Genomic DNA, 17563 nt, shown 5'->3' on the forward strand with positions numbered 1-17563 from the left:
TTTCTGGGCAGCAATAGGACATTCTTCTTCCATGCTCTCTCTTGTGTGAGGCAGAGCCCTCCCCCATGAATCAGACATTTGATCCAAACTGGCTCCATATGGGACCAGCTCAGCCATCTGTGCTTCATGCTCCAGGAATTACAAACACTTCTGGAAATGCACAAAAGACCACCTGAGATGACTCAACGTACAATGTCAACAGTTGAACTTACAAAGTTGTGGACGTGGTGTTGTGGGCTCTGCAGGAAGAATTCCTTCTCTACCTTCTTCCCCAACAAACCCTGCTTGACAGGTTTGTGTGGTGCATGGACACAGGTTGCCTTGAGGACTATACTTGATGTGCTCTGCCTTACGTGAGCAGGCTGAACCCTAAAATAGCTTTGTGGTAGCTCAGCTGAAATCAGAAATTAATAGAAATACAGCAAGCAAGAACAAAGCAAGGACACCCTCCCTTCCCCTCCCCAACTCCCCTCCCCCCCAAAATCCAAAAAATACCTGGGTGAGTCCACATGATTCTTCCTCCATTTCCCTGTTCTTTGGTTTGGTTCTGAGCTTGCTCTGAGTTCTTGCTGGAAGGGTAGTTAAAAAGGCACCAGCTCAGGCACTTGTGTGCCAGACAGAACAGCACAATCATGCAGGGCTCATACAAATTACTGAGCCTGAAAGGTTCGTGACTAAATCTGAACTGACTGCATCAGAAGTAGCTTCTTGCAGAGGTACTTCACTTATTATATCAGAGATCCCCATTTTCTAGGCTTAGTTCAGTAACACCTCAGAGAGGGGAAAGCTGACAGGGATCCAAGGTAAACAACCAAATGCAATTGCTTTGTACTCAAATAGACTAAAGACACAAAATAGGTTAGTTCTTAAATGTGCGTTTTTCAAGAACCAGTCTTGAAAACAGGCATTGTTTTTCATAAAAAGTCTACATTACAATCAAAACCTTAGACATTTGAAGGTATTAGATGATAAATATCACAGAACTCTTAAAAGCCTCACATTCAACCTAAGTTTTTTATGAACAAACTTATTCATTATGATACTAAATTATCAATTTAAAAACAATTCCATGGTTGTAACACAAAATGCGTAATTAGGAAAAATATAGCTGTACTGTCTTACTTCCTTAGGACAATTTTATTCCAGTGCTTTTTCCCTCTGGACAGAGGAAGCTATTGTAACTGAGCACACAACAGCTCTTTCATAATAGGAAAAAGTTACCAGCACGCACATAAGTTGCATCAAGAACAGGGGCTCCATACAATGTCCAGAGCCTGCTGGAAACACATCGCTTTTATACGCCGTGGATTAAAGAGCACAACCATCTGGTCAGCTTTCGGGCTGAATGAGCCAGAGCTATCCTGCATGCCAATTTGCTCAATTGATAAAAAAAGGCCTATTATACATCTGCCTCAGTAATGTCTGATGTTACGGTTTTAGCAACTCACTATTTCAAGTTTTATACTTTAACAATATGCTTATTTCTGTGGGTACAAGTGGCATCGCTACATACTAGAAAAAATTTTACATAATACAGCTAGAAGAGCTTAAGATTTAAAGGATACAGGCACTAAACTGACACTTTTTACATTTTTTTTTTTAATTCCTTCTTCTGACTTTTTACAAGATTCACTATTGCAGAAGCCAAAAGGTGAAGGATTAAAAGAAGTCTTCACATAAAAGCTCTACGGATTGATATTTAATGAACTGTGAGATGTAAATCAATGCACAACAGCACAGTTTAAGCTTAAAATACTAGGATAACATTTATATTAAAAATAATTCACCTACAGATAATACAGTCTAGTGTTTATTGTATGTTATGGAAGGTACACTTGAATTTCAAAAATTTAAAACATATAAAAAGTGGTTAAGGGCTAACATTTTATCAACATGTGATAAATGTGTAAGAATGTTTATTATACAGCAGGGTACAATGGTAGTGTTAATGCCAACAGGGCACCACAGAAGTTAGTTTAAAAAAAATTTCCACTATGCTTTATACAAACAACACCACTTGCTGTTGTTTCAGAGTACCGGGAGAGGATCGCTGTCTGAAGGATAAGCAGTCCTATAACATTTTTAATGTTAGATAGTGTCATAGCACGTAGATTGGTGAATGTTTCAAAATAAAACTAGAAATGCTGTAATTACTTCACAGAAATGCACATCCAATATTTGTTTTCAATAAGAACAATAGGTACAAGATTATAACTCTCCCTATATGAAATAATTTACACACAGATGAAAGCTACACTATCTAAAATAATCACTAAATACATTTTTCTTCTGGGAAATAAACAAGCAATTTTTCTTTTGCATGATCAATATCAAAAAACATATAGCAGAAGTATTATTTTTTTTTTAAAACGTAACTGATGCTCTAAAGTAAAAAAAAGGAAGAAATGAGAAAAAAGATTTTCCATGAATGCGCAACCTAAAATCAACCAAGCTTATCGTGTAGTACAACCATATTAAGAAACCACTGATCAGAAATACAACTTTATGGAAAAAAGTTTATAATCCACAAAACTGTTCATCAGGCCATGAAGTAAAATAGCTCCACAGTTGACAGATAAAACTGAGGCCACATAGATGCGTGCTAAGTCTTATCTCCAGTGAGTAGATATTTAGGCAGAGGATGTGACGCTTTGTTTGTAGACAGCATGGTATGCGTTTCTCAGCAAGACGTAAGGGAAACAAGACTCCAAGAGATCCATTGTCAGGAAAGGAGACTCCTGCACAATCTGAAAAACACCAGAAACACAGGCTCTTGCAGAACACCTTCTACTGCTTGCTGCTGCTGAGGTGTTTCATGGAGCAACTTCTGGTCTGCACCACAACACCACTCGCATATTTCATAGTGAAAAAAAGGCCCCACAAAACCAAAGTTTAAATGCTGGGGAGAAACACACTACTATAAACTCGCCACTTCTGAAAGCCAACCCTTTAGCCTTCTTCTATATGCAGTCATCTAGCACTCCTGTCATGTCCAGAAGATACAGAATACTGACAGGAAAACTGCTGAGCAGAGAGGATTCCCCACCACCGCTCTGAAGAGTGCTTCTTCCATGTGAAATTTCATCTGAATGTTTTATATACTAAATGCTCAAAGTAAAACAGCTGAACTATGTGATACAATGTTCTAGGCAACATATATGTGTCTTGGGGGAATGGAAGAAATTTGTTTCTGACATGAGAATGCCAGGAAGAATGACATAAAAAAAAAAATTACCCCCAGTGGTTGATGAGCTACAATACACAATGTGACACCCAAACCCCCCCTTGCTGAATGATGCCATGTGGAGCCTATTCCTTAAGTTAGTAACACTAAACAGACAAAAAGCTTACCATGTCTAGTAGTAGGTAAACAGATTCTCTGTTCCTTGTAGTAGTTTTGTCTGTCTCTTGGCCAATCTTCAGTAGACTAGACGATGCAAGCTGTGTAAAAAGGAATATTTCAAAGCAATAAATAAAACTTTGATCAACTTCTGGTGTTTTGCTATACACAGAGAAAACCTTTCTGAAGGAATCAATATCCTGACTGACAAGCACTGTGGTGTATTAGTAACTATGAAGGAACGTAAGTAATCCTGAACAGGCAAACCATCACTGGGCTTTAGTCTCAGGGAGCCATTTTTATTTCTAGCACTGTTTAATAAGCAATATGTGCTACTTTAATACAAAAAGTGAATTAATTTACTGCAAAGAACTTTCGGTTGTAATCATTGGTTGACCATTATAAAGTCTACTGAAATTAATGACAGAACTTCTGTGAGATCAAGATTTCACTTTCTCTGTCCTTACCAAAATGTGCATATTGCATTTTGGGAAGATTAAAATGATTTTGGAGTTTTTATTGTTTGAAGTTAAGATCATTTTGCAATAACATGAAAAAATAAGTTTCACTTCCTAAAATGTATTTTTAATCAGAGAAATGTCATCCTAAATGTAAATTAATAACATTTTATCAGACCAGGAACAATCCTACAATACCAGTTTTAAGATATCCTAGAAACCTGTAACACATACTTAGGTATTTACAAGGATGTATTATTACTTATTATTATTATATACTTAGCTATAAGGATGACAGAATACAGTAAAATATTTAATTTGCATATGCATTGATAACCCATGTTTTCATGCCTTACAGAAACTAGAAAAAAGCATCTTCTAAGTTTTTAGATGTACAATCATCACAATCTCACAGTAAGCAATGGCAATGTGCCTAAACTACATGCTTACCAGAAATGGGATTTTTAACTTAAAAAGTTAACTTTAAAATCTAAATCAAGATTCCTCTTGGCAAATTCTGTCATTAATGAATTTGCAATAAAAAGTGAATATGCATTTTTCAAAATAATCTTAGCACATACTCATCAGTATTAACTACTTATTTTTTTCATATTTCATTAACTTTGAAAGGAAAGCAGATCATCCCCAGCAGTACATTTTCTTCTTAAGAGAAATGTTTTTCTTTCAGACTAACAGTAAGTGATATATAAAAGGTGTTAGAAAAGAAAGATTATCAAAATGTCTGAACCATCAAGTCATGGTCTGTGCAGTAAGAGTAGTGGTCTGAAACCAGTTCGTAAACACTGAAAAAAGGCAAACCTCATACCAAAAGTGTTTTTATCACATGAAACTATACTGGTTTCCTTCACTTGTCAAACGTATGCAACTTGACACAACCATTTCTCTTTCATCTTTTAAAGCCAGAAGTTGCATTAGACAAGGTCAATGGCCAAAGGTTTTTTCTGTTTTATAAAATGCAATGAAATTCCAGAAATGAAAGAACCTTTTAAAAAAAGAGGGAGAAAAATGGACTTTTAGTTAGAAAAGTGGACTTTTAGTTACAGAAAGTCACCATCATCCACCGTTGTAAGTAAGGCATCTAAAATAAGAAGAGATTTTTTTTTGTATTTCAAGGCCAAATGGCAAAAAAAATTGTCACTCAAGATCATTAGCAGTTTTAAAAATTAAAGTGAAGTTGTCATTTTAGCCTTAAGTTTCCCTTCAAGTATTGGCTAATTAAAAGCCGCTTTAAAAATTCCATTTCTACCTGGGCAGCACACCAGAACGTATTTAAAATGCATCACCACCACCTAAGGGCTTTTTTTTCCCCTAAATATCATTACAGATTTTGAAAGCTTTGATCTGCAACCTACTCTGAAGCATAAAAATTCCTCTCCCCAAATATCCCTGTAACTATCAGACAGCTACCGTTTAAGAAGAGCAGACAATGTCAAAAGGTACAGCTCAAAAGCCACTCCTTTGAAAAGGTAAAATCAACTAAAAGAGTCCAATACATCATGGGAAAACCATTTACAACTACAGAAAAATAAGTAACATTACAAGCATTGTGAAGCAATATTGCTGTTAGAACAAATGTTGCTTAATCAATACTCATCCATATAAATCTAGATTTTCAGAGTATGCCCTTGTGATTAAGATTACTCATGGCTGACTGCTGCTGTAAAGGTAACACTTGCAATGACAAACACATTGGTGATGTAATGACAGCACTGTGCAAGGTAAAATATGTATAAAAATAGACTGAGGGGCATTAGGAGGTGAGAATTCTCCTCTTTTGAGAGGATCTAGGTCTAGAAATGAAGTTATACATACAGCCAGAAATTCTTTAAGACGGTCTTCAATGCTTCCCTTGTGGATGGTAAATAAAGCTGCAGCAATCTGGTTGATAGCTTTTGCCAAGCAATGAATGTTGTTGCAATGCCCTAAACAAAAACATATACAAATTACCTCAGCATCATGTTTGAAAATGACAGTATTCTTTGAAAAATATCACCAAGGACACAACGAAATATCAACTTTCAGCATCTTACACAAGGGGAACAAAGTACTGGTACTTGGAACTTGGTATCAAGAAAGCCACCAGAAATACAGATCTCCCTTCTGAATGCTGTAATGGTCACAACAAGCCAACAAAGATCCCTGTGGCTTGTAGAAATAAGGAAAAAGAATATATTGAAAGTTTATTTGGTTTCTACAAAACTTGAGAGTACTGCCCCTTGATTAGGCTAAAAAGACATGTGCAAGCTGATTTTTTTCAAGCTAATAAGCTATTTTTTTCCTCTCTGTAAATAAAAAAAACATTGTGCCCAGACAATATTCACCCAAGAGATCTATAGGAACTCAAGAACAAAAATATTGACTTGCTAACTGCTGTATATAACATCTTGCCTAAAACACAGCCAGGCTTCAGAGGCCTGGAAGGTGACTAAATGACACCAGTTTGCAAAGTGAGTAGAAGACCTGTTCCTCAGTAAGCCTGGCATATCTTCTAGGCAAACTAAATCACATTCATAGAAACCTGGGCAAGTATCTTGGGAAAGTGCTAACATATGAGAAAGAGGAGGTCTCTGAAGGAGGCAAGGAAGCATACAAGCAAACACTACTCATGCTTCTCAGTTCTTTTTGACCAGTGCTGAATACTGAGCTCATTTTTTCTTGTCATTTATCATGACTCCAAGATCGTGCCTGAATAGTGAGGTCAGCCAGATCCCATCACTCCACATAAGAAAAACTATTTTTGCCCATGCATATCACTACTCTTACCTAAAATGAATTTTATCAGTCCTTTTATTGCACAATTTACTCAATGTCATAATATCTATCTGCAGCTCTTCACTCCTCTAACGTCCTCAGTAACTTCACATAGTATGAGAATTTTCTCGCCCCACTCTTCACCTTCTTTGCTGGGACCTACTAATCAGGACCACCGGAAAAGATCCTTGTGGACCTCCACCAGAAGACCCCCCCATGCCCTCAAGCTGATACTCCTACTCAGTCTATTTTTTAATTAAATGTTGCTGCATGAATGCCACTCCAAAAAATGAATGGCTCACCACTTCCCTTGAAAGTCAGTCAAGAGCATCTGTTCTGCTTCACTCTGCTGGTTTAAATTTATATTTGTTTAAGTGTTTGATATGAAGTGATTTCATTTTTATCTCTTGAAGACCATAGAAAAAGGGAATTCAGCTGACAAACTGTTGCCTTCCAACCTACAACAGATTTCAAGTATTTGGAAAAGGCCAAGTCTCTTGCAGACTAGTGTTCTGTTCAACCTTCTACACGACAGATCAGTCCTCTAGCCTGATATCTGAATAGCAGTTCACATTCCTTACCAGGAACAAAAGTAAAGGTCTGTTTAGAGTCTGAGCCTTTATCTGGAGCTAGTGGAAGAAACAAGTTTGATCCTGAAGTAGGCAGAGAAAATGCAGACATTGCTAAAGCTGTCCAAGAACTGTCTGTGTTTGGGAGGCATGTCTTGCCAGATTAGAAAGCTGAAACTCCTTCAAATCTGTGACTTGTTGATGGATAAATTCACGATTTGTCCAGGGAATTTACTTCATAAAAAGCAGCATTTATTAAGTTCTCAGTCTGGAAACAGCATCTATATTAAGTGTCTAAAGCCAGATGTTCTACAATAAGAGCAGAACACAGGAAATAGTAATATTATGCAAGGAAGGCAGGACTGACAAGGTCTATTCTGTTTGTTCGGTTATTTTTGTGCAGTGAACTTATTTTATGTATTCCTTTTGCCAGACTTCTCCTTGCAATAAAAAAGAGCCCACTCAGTAAAGAACAACATAATACAGAGGCCACTTCTCATAAAACCCGCAGCAACTCCTAATACAGGCTTATTTGAGTTCTAGATGCAACTTCTCTCCAGTCACAGTTTTATGAGATCTTATTAACTGTACTTACTTTAAGAACCCGCTTTGAAACAGGCTTTGTCTGACTTCATGTTAAGAGTTACTGGATATAAACGAAATCACAGAAACTGGAATATTTAGACTACATGATATAAACCAGAATTATCTGTTGTTTCCACCTGCTAAGGCCCTGAGGACTAAAATGGTCCTTGGAATAATGGGGCATTTGAGGAAGGCAAACCTGCACGAGCTCTAACCTGCTGATGAGCCTCTAGTTAGCTTGACTCATGTTCTTAGAAATAACTTTGCTGAGGGGTGAATGTGAAAATATAATCAGTGTTAAAAACGTTTAGTACTGTCCACCTAGCAAGTAATACAAGTTTTGAGCCTCTACAGTAGGTAAGATGTTTTCGCCAAGGAGAAACCAATAGCAGAAAGTCCTTCCTGAGGCTCTCTTTTACAAACTGTAAAGAAGGACTACTTAAGAGATGTCTTAAACACACATGAGCAAGTTAATTCAGACTGGGTTATGAGAACCAACCTGATCATCCTTTAACACACAAGTTCCTATGTATGCCCCTTACCAATCACATTCCCTGCTCTCACCTGTATTTTGAGATTTTCACTCTGCCACCATGACTTTGAAAAAGCTCACAAAAAGCTGAGAAAAACTATGAGAGTGCAGATAACATGAAACAACTCTACGGGTTACAGATTGTTCTCCCTATTCATCGGAAAAAGTTGTTGCCTTTAAAATTCACAACTTTACAGATCAGTGTTCAGGTTCTACCCATTGCACCAGAGCTTTATCCAACTTTTTCACAACTGACAAAAGGCTACACTGTTTAAAATGGAACTAGAATTACCCAATCTCTAAACTCTCAAAAATGAAGAAAACGTTAATTAACCCACTGTAAAAGCAGAATCTCAGTTGTCTCCAGAAGTATGATCTGCATAATACACCTCATGATAGAAAAGGCTTTCAGATTTTTTGTTTTTTTCTTAGTACTTTCAATTTTCAGAAGTCAGTTTAGATGTTCTTTGTGATTTAAGTTTAGACTGGATTAAAATAACAAAACTTAAAAAAAAAAAACAACAAACAAATAAAAGATCCCATGCTCTACCCAGTAAATGGATGCAGAATGAACATAGTCTTTTATGTGAGCCATGGTACACGTCACAAATAAAATAGCTTGAACAGCTGAAAGGTGACTTTTGTGTGTGTTGGAACAGTTTTGTCAGTCTTTTTTTGTAACTTAATTTTGCCTGAAAGAGAACTTTTTGGTGGATTACATGCAAAGAATTTCCTCAAGGCAAATTTTTTTTTTTTTTTTTTAAATAAGAAAATTCAACTACTGTGTAGGATATAATTCTGTTCACAGCGTACACCTGCCAGGTTCTATTTTCAAAATTTTATACTTAGTAATACAAACAGCATATTAAACATAGAAGAGACACCTTGTATGAGTGGCCCAAAGCCAATGTAAAGATTACTAAAACATCCATACCACTATATAATAAGTCTGACACTAATTAATGTAGAATGTATGCTCTAGCAATTCCACATATTAGGACGAGATTGCCCCCTACAGTATCTGAACTGCTCTTAGAACTACAAGTAAAAGATGCATTTTTCACAGAACCTTACCTCAAACAAGAGTGAAGTAAATGCTTTTTAAAGTAACTTTGAGAAGCCGCCTTCTGGATCAGGGTTAACTGATTTTTACATTGTAATCACTACAAGTAAATGTAAGTAAATATTTAAAGCAAAAGTATTCAAGAAACTACAAAGACTATTATGAAGAAAGCACTCACAGCAAATACTTAGCTGACTCTACATTACCTTCGATGGCGGGGCTATACTGAGACATCACGTTACTAGCCAGTGTTGGCAAGGAGACTGCCACGAAGACCATGAGAAGGCAAGCAATTTTATATTCTTCTTCTGGACTAATGTTTTCTAAAAACAAAACCAACGTTCTTTTAATTAAAAAAAGTAATCTTAAAGTATATTCCTTTCAACTGCAGGTAGCTTAGAATACAAAAAATGTTTGACCAAACTGAGATTTAAGTCCATAAACAACAAAATCAATGTCTGTATTGCAAAAGGAGGAATATTATGTCAGTCTTGCCAAAAGAAACAAGGTGGAGCTTCAAAACGTCCAGTTTCTTATCTGCAGGAACTAAGGCAAGCAGCTGCCACTCTATCGTTTCTAACCATTTCATTACTAAGGCTTTAATATGGTGAGCAGAACAGTTTCTTCACATCCTAGTGTAAATCCAGTTATTGCTCTGAGGTGAGGGGGGCTTCTGGTGCGTTCTCCCTTTGGTAAATAAGCAGGAGGTGATGTGCACTCACCCGAATTCACACAAAAACCTTGTGTTTTCAAAAACAGGAACATCACTGCACATTAGTGTAAGATTAATTAAGAAAAAAAAAATTAACACACAGTCAAATACAGGACTTGCACCTGCACAAACTGAATTACTGAAGCAAAATGCATCAAACTGCAAAGGTAAGAATCCAAATAGAAGATCCTAACCAATCATGAAAATATACAGAAATTCCTTGTCTCATTCACCCAATGTAAACATTTCACAGCTGCACCACAAAGAAAATAATCTATTTAAAATGCCATTTCAGATACTAGTTATCTTCCAAAGATACACACACATATTATATATGTAATATATATGAAACAAATATACATTTTTCAAATAAATATACACAAAGAAACTGTGCTTGACTCTTAAGTTTGATTATTAAAATGCCCTTTGAAATTAGCTGTTTTTTCCCCTCCCAAAATAACTACTGTTAAAGCAAGAAAAAATTACTTAAGCAGCATCTAAAATATTCCCAATCTGATTATAACATTATTGCTTTTTTTCTCCTGTGTGTAATGGATAGTTAAAAGTGCTCAGTAAGGAAGATAGGGAAAAAAGCTGAAAACTGTCAAAAAGCACTTTAGAGTCTTAATTCATGCCTTTAAACCTGCCAGAGTAAACAAAACTGAAAAGGTTAGACGGTGCTGCTGTAAAGAGAGCAAAAGGAAACACTACACATGTTAGAACACTAAGATGTTTATTTTGCCCTGTTTCCCCTTGTAAGCTCCATGTTAACACTTGTATAACACGGTGGGGTGACACCGTGTTGTGAAGCTCCTGAAGTGCATTCAGCTGGCATTTCAGCTCCTAATGCCTTCTTACAGGGCACAGATTTGTTACAGATCTGTACAACGGAACTGATCGTGTCTATAGTTGTTCACAACAGAGTCCTGTTTTCACTGTCCTTAAATCACAGCAGTTTTTACTATTAGCTATTAAACTCCTTCAGCGTCAACTTGTTATTCTTTTCTAGGTCAACAAGTTAATCCCTATGTGGTTGAAAAGATTTTCGAGCTAACACATCAGCAGGCAGGAGGCACAAATAATTCACGTTCTTATGCCATTTATGGAGCTCATCAAAGGAATACAAATTATTTGAGATATGAAGGTCTCGTCCTAGCACTTCAAACATTTCCATGCCTGGCTGCACTTATTTTTGCTCCCCCTGTTATTATTATTATGCTTTATTTTTTTAAGTTATAACTTCCTACCTGATTTTTGGGAAGACAGTGCAACGACCAAGGCAGGGTCAATCTCACAAGGCAAGCCAGCAGCTGATGACAGTTCATATACATTCATTGCCACCTGAGGACCAGAAGAAAGATAATTATCAAAAAAGACAACACTGAATGCTTTTTGTGGAGACTTGATGAAGCAGTTTCGCTGTCCTGTTTAAAATCCTCACATTCGAGTTTGAGGTATTTCAGAGCCTTGGCTAAAGCAAGATAAAGAGACTCTAGATTTGTGTTTCTTTCTAAGCTACACTGAACATCTGGGCCAGCACTGTGTGTTAGATGGTATTTCTTTTTGCCACGCCAAACAAAGTTTGTATACTTTTCTACATGACCTCCAAAGCAAACATCCTGACTTCAAATTAGCTGTTTCTACATCCTTCTTCACTTCAAAAGAAGCCATCAGATCTTCTCTACCAGATCTCATCTATCAGGTAGCACCTGCTAATACGGCATTTCTAGACAAAAGCCAGAAGTCACAATCTGGCGAAATTAGAGCAAGGTAGAAATCTTACAACATTCTAATCTGATGCAGAGTCATTTTGGAAAGTATCTGAAGCTCTATTTCAGATGAATCTGCAAAAGCAGGTTTATACCCAATACAAAGGACTACTGGAAACTATAGCACAATGTGTCTTCCTGCCAGTAACGTTTGAGAAGTTTTATACTTTGCCCGTAAATTCTCACAGCATTGCTCAGCTGCATGTAGGGGTTACTGTGCAGATATCCTTATTGGTGTGCTCCAACCTGGCTACCCGAGGGCAAGTTCTGATATGAGACACATCTGATGTTGTTTGCAGAGTGCTACGCTGTCAGGACCACCAATTCTATTAGCTTGAGGACAGTCCTGCAATTGCAGAGCATCTGGATGGGAGCAAGTCCACAACAAACTGGTTAGGAAGCAACAGTGGAACAAATGCAGGCCTGTTCCTACGAGCTTGTATAGACCTCCCAGCAATCTAATATTAAAAAAATGAAATAAAAGGAGAACAATTACGCATTTTGCCAGTCACCCCAAATCATAAGTTTCATGGATACTGAAGTAAAATCAAGCATTTATTTCCCCAACAGCTTTGAAGCTGTTTACGCTTTGCTTGGTAAATTCAGTGTGTAGGAAATTACAATGTTATTAAGTCCTAAAATATGCCCAATTGGGCAATTGTCCCAATTCATTGCACAAAGCCTTGTAAAGATCTATCTGCTGACATGCCTTGTTTAAGAAAAGTCTGTCCCATTGTCCCAAAAGAAGCCTCTGTTGCCTACAATTGCACTGCTATATGCAACAAGGCCAGGAGAAAGCTCAGACAATGAGCTGCTGATTGTCCACAGGGCTTAATTGTTAGGAGGCTCATAGCACAGTCCTGGCCCTTCCAACAAGCTGCTTTCAAGACAAAGCCCTGGCAGAGTTGTGTGGTAGCACATGTCAGAGTTCCCAGTATTCCCAGTAGGAACTATGGAGAAGGCTACAGAAGTTTGACTCCTTTTCCATGTACAGTCCTCCAACGTCATCTGGGCAAGCGATGTACTCTCAAACAAGCCTAGATGGCATCACGCCACACCACAAGACGTGACATTTATAGTTGGCATCATGTGAACACCAGCATGGTGGACTGTACCACAACACTTAGAATTTTATTTCAGACACTCTGAACTAGGAACAAAAAAACCATGCAAAATAGTTATATTTAAGATTCACAGCAAAATTACAGCAGAGCCAGAGAAGGCCAACAGCCAAATATGTGAAGTAGAAACAACTAGGTGGTGCTACACGGCATGAACTAGAGAATACTCCTCAGCATGGTGTTATTTAGGCAGTAGGTAGTTTTTTCTGCTATCCAACTACTCCTGTGACTGCAAGCTACTCCAGTGGATTCCAGAGGAGAAGCAGCAAGTACTATGCCTTCTCCTACCTGCTGACACAAATTAATTCAATGACGTCTTTAGAGATTCACTGAGATGTTTAAAATGATCTGTTACCATCAGCTTGAAAATATCAATGATAAAATAGTCTTCAATGATTACTGTGGCAGCCTTTATTTTACCCTATTTTTCAGCACTCCTCTGATACCAGAGGGCGTAAGATGCTTTCTGAAAAGATCAAGCAAAGTAAGCAGTGAACTTCCCTTCTCATCGCTTCTGCATGCTGATTCCTCAAGCTCAATGACAGACCATGATGCTTTGGATCAGTGATTTTCCTCGCAAATACTATAGGCATGAATTTTAGAAAGGCTTCTCTTGAGAAGTGCAAAAGCATCATTTTGATACGATTTTTATCATTGAAGTTAATTTTCCATTGCACTTCCAGAGAATTCCTCTGCTGTGGTGTGAATTTCAACATTTCCTGGAACACCAAACATTCATGGCTGGTTTATCAGAACTGCAAGTCCCCAAAAGCATGTGACTAGATTTTGGAGTGAAATCATATATGTGTGCAATTTCAGTAACGCTCTTCATGCACCCTGACTCATTTTCAGACAGACTGAAAACCATGTCTTCTGAAGTCCTGAGGCGCACCCTAATGAGCTGTGCTTACAATGTACTTCTACAGAAGAGAAGGATTTTTTTTTTTTTAAGTTTAGTGATTGCTCATACACAATAGAACTTAAGTTTCTCTCCTCAAATGTCAACAGCAAAATGTAAACTTCAAGTTCAGGAATAACAATGTATTCCAACCCTCAAGAAAGGTAATTTGGTCAAAAGCACACTTCCAAAAATTTTCTGTAAAAATGAAGCCAGACTTGTGCAATGCATATACCACTACACATTTTCTGCACATCCAGCTGCCACAACAGCATTAAGAAGATTGGAAATCTTCATTGGCTCCCAACTTGCAAGAAGAGATTAAAAACCCAGCGAGGTTGTAGCGACTCTGCATGTGTCCAGAAGCCAGTGAGGTACCAAGGAGGGTTTTCAAATGGAAATACACTACCATTCAGAAGCAAGGGATCTTATTTAACCTGCTAATTTTTTTTTAAGCATTTCAGAAAGCAGGTTCACAATTTTCAATTTAAGGTCAAAATCAGACTTGTAGCTAGTACATATACAGAGCTCCAACTACATACACGGAGTCTTTGAAACATTTAGTTTTACCACTTACACTGCTCACACTGTGAAGCAGCTTAGGATTCCTCCCTTCAGCACTCAGTCATGTTTTAACACTCAATAAATTTTGTTAAGTCTTTCCATGAAAGTTCTTGAATATGATCACAGGCAGATAGAGGATTGTGCTTTTTTCACCCCACCCTGAACACTAAGAGGCTACAGATGAACAACCACTTAGCTCTTTAGAAAAAAGGTTGTTCTTTGTTTCTGGATTCTTCACATTATGCATGAAAGTCTTGCCCCTTACATATTTTCAGGAAGCTCCAAAAATTATTCCATCACCCTTTGGGACAAACATTTACCTTCATATCAGTCTCTCTTGGAATGTGATCTTTAAAGTCCTCAATGGAACTTACAAGGAAAGGAATGTGGTAGGATAAGACCTAAGAGAAACAAACACATACAAAATGAGAAGAAATACTTCCAATGTTAGACACTACCATTAGTTTACTTGGCTTATTAATTTTTTTAAATGAGCTTTTACTTTAAGCATATGAATTTGTAGATTTAAGACATTAAAGCCTAATAAATGCAAAATCAAGCTGTTCAAAAATGAAGTGAAATGAAAGTTTTTAAAATGTACTGAACAGAAAACATTGAGAGGCATGCTCAAACTAAAACCTCTATGTTTTAATGTAACATTTCTCTGAACAGTACTCAAAAAGTAGATTCCCCCACCCCACCCTTGTAATTAAAAGTTCAGTAATGACTGAGTATTGCTATTTTACCCACATGCCAACCTTTTAAGAGGTAGGATTCTGAAACAGTGAAGCTTCAAGTACTATACTATTCCATTACATTAAATACAGTTAAAATTATTTGGAATATATTAAGTTTTCTTACATCTCTAAGTGCTTCCTGTGCCAATGACCGAAAAGACAAGATAACACCAATAATGGTCATTCTCTTCAAAACACTGTCAACAGCTGAACAGAAACAAGAACAACAGTGAACAAGAATCTGTTGGTGTTTACAAGGTCAATTCTTCAAAAAAGAGAATGAAAACATTTAACAAAATACTTAAAAACACAAGGTACTGAGACAACGGCGTTCCTTCAAAGAGCCAAAATAAACAGTGCTTAAGGAGGGTTTTAGAGCCCAGCTGAAAAAAGGGACTTTCAGTAGAAGACTACCCAGTTAACCACTTTGTGGAATGAACCCCAGTACACACAGCTGAAAATACTGGATGCTAACATTAGTTCTGTTTTCTTGAGGCCAAAGATGTCTCTTTACAATAATGATTTTTTTGTCTCTATGTGAGACATATGAAACTTTTGAAAAGATGCATCAGTTCATGTAAGCTCACACACATTTTGCTGCTTCTAGACATTTAATACAGAGAGAAATTAATTTTTTCCTATTTTCTTTACAAAGGCAAAGATAAAAAACCAATTCTTTATCTTTAATAGGACCTTGATAGTTACTCACATGATAATCTTTTAAAGAGTGCTGCCATCTGGTCTGGCTTGTCAAAGCTGGTCCTCATTTGTGTTAAAACTTCAACATTCTCCACCACAAGTTTCTAAAAAGAAGCAGAGACTCAGGTCAGCAATAGAGTTCAGTATATTAACAGGATAAATGCATGGGTTAGGATATTTCAGCCTAGCAGAGAGGCAACTAAACTCATGGAATACAGATGTCCCTACTGTGGTCTTAATGGGACTACATATTGTCAGGCACTACTCTACAAAAAAACAAGCTCTGAATCAAAAAAGCTGAGAATTAGATACTCATTGGGACGTGATTCTCATATTCAGTGTCAATTTCTTAAAACAAGGGAATGAAATTCAGTAAAACAAGACAATACTTCCTCATGCTATACTTTATAAGAAAAAGTATACATCTAGCAATAGAAATGCAGATTCACAAAGTAATCCATTCTTTTGAGTTGGCTCTTTCACTAGTCATGCTGTAAGGATTACAAATTTAATGTTGGTAACACTGAAAAATCAAATGAAGAGTCAGATTGTTAAATCTTGGTGTGTTTTACTTGAAATTTTTTTCCATTATAACATAAAATACAAAGACATTCATTTGACTCCCAGCACCACAGCCTGAAAGGGTTAAACTCAAGTGCAATATTTTTCATGTCAGTTTGTCCAGAAGAAAAGAAAATATGTGTCTGTTTCTAATTTGTAATAGTTCTCATACATGCAATTTGTGGCTTTAGGGTAAATTTAATAACTTTCCTGAAATCACTCTCCAAATATGTATCAAATTTAAATCACAGAGATTGCATAATCACATCTATAAAATGTCAGATCCAAAAAAGGTTTCTTGCTAGCTGAGGAACTTATGTTGTTCCAAGTAGTATTTTTAAACTCTCTTCAAGCAAGAAGTAAGTACTTTATTTGAACAAAAATATTTTTACAGTTTGAATGCAAGGTACCCTATTTCAGAAATGGAAAAAGTGATTATCTCTCTTTAGGTAGAGGACAACCAGTGGCTAAGAAAATTTAGGTATCTTCTGTGCTTCTGAACATTGCATGAAGAAAGTGTTTCTTTTAAAGATGACTTAACTTAGTGCTTTGTACAGTAAATATCAAGGTAGAAAAGAACTGAAAGACTGAGGAAGGTAAAAGGATATTCTGGATTGGAGTCGTCTCCCAAGTGATTACCAACAGTTTTATTCTCCATATGGATGCACTCCAATCCATCTGAATTACCAGGCAGCACAGACAAAAAAAAACAAATAAGGACAGAGCAGGAAAAACTATTTTTCATCATACATGTAGGCCACTATAAGCCTCGGAAGGTAGCTTAAGTTATATCATATAAAATCTAAGCAGCAACATACCTGCAGGAAACTATTGCTGAGGATCCAACATGTCACCTTTGCTAGTTCTGCTAACTGCTTTAATTGTTTTAGTTTACTTTGCTTCTCCAAAAATAGAGCAAAATATAGCAACTGGCAAGCAGGGAAATTAAATTTCTGAGTAAATATTTCTGTGACCACAGTAGAAAAAAACCCAACACAACTTAAAACTATAATGCTGCTATGAAATACTGGTCTGTGTTTGCTCCCACCTCCTAGGCAAGTCGCTTGTGCAAAGCAGACCTGTAGACCTCCCAGATTCAATTACACTGTGTCATGGTCATGCTATTTCCATAAGCTCAAATCTATCCATAATCCAACAGTCTTCCCACTTCCATTCTTCTTTT

General features: G+C 36.9%; 1 protein-coding gene across 1 annotated transcript in view; it reads right to left on the minus strand.

Annotated features, from left to right (window-relative positions):
• Nucleotides 1-1576: 1576 nt before the first annotated feature.
• The window catches only part of NCKAP1 (NCK-associated protein 1), a gene marked incomplete at its 5' end in the record, with an annotated part of 47075 nt that continues 31088 nt past the window's right edge, over nt 1577-17563 (minus strand). The window contains 8 exons of the mRNA XM_008947432.1: nt 1577-2747; nt 3352-3441; nt 5632-5741; nt 9526-9642; nt 11279-11372; nt 14704-14784; nt 15245-15327; nt 15830-15923. Of these exons, the coding sequence (XP_008945680.1) occupies nt 2631-2747; nt 3352-3441; nt 5632-5741; nt 9526-9642; nt 11279-11372; nt 14704-14784; nt 15245-15327; nt 15830-15923 (786 nt within the window). The remainder of the gene's footprint in view (nt 2748-3351; nt 3442-5631; nt 5742-9525; nt 9643-11278; nt 11373-14703; nt 14785-15244; nt 15328-15829; nt 15924-17563) is intronic.

This window comes from Merops nubicus, unplaced genomic scaffold (genome assembly GCF_000691845.1).
Source record: "Merops nubicus isolate BGI_N331 unplaced genomic scaffold, ASM69184v1 scaffold34589, whole genome shotgun sequence".
NCBI lineage: Eukaryota > Metazoa > Chordata > Aves > Coraciiformes > Meropidae > Merops > Merops nubicus.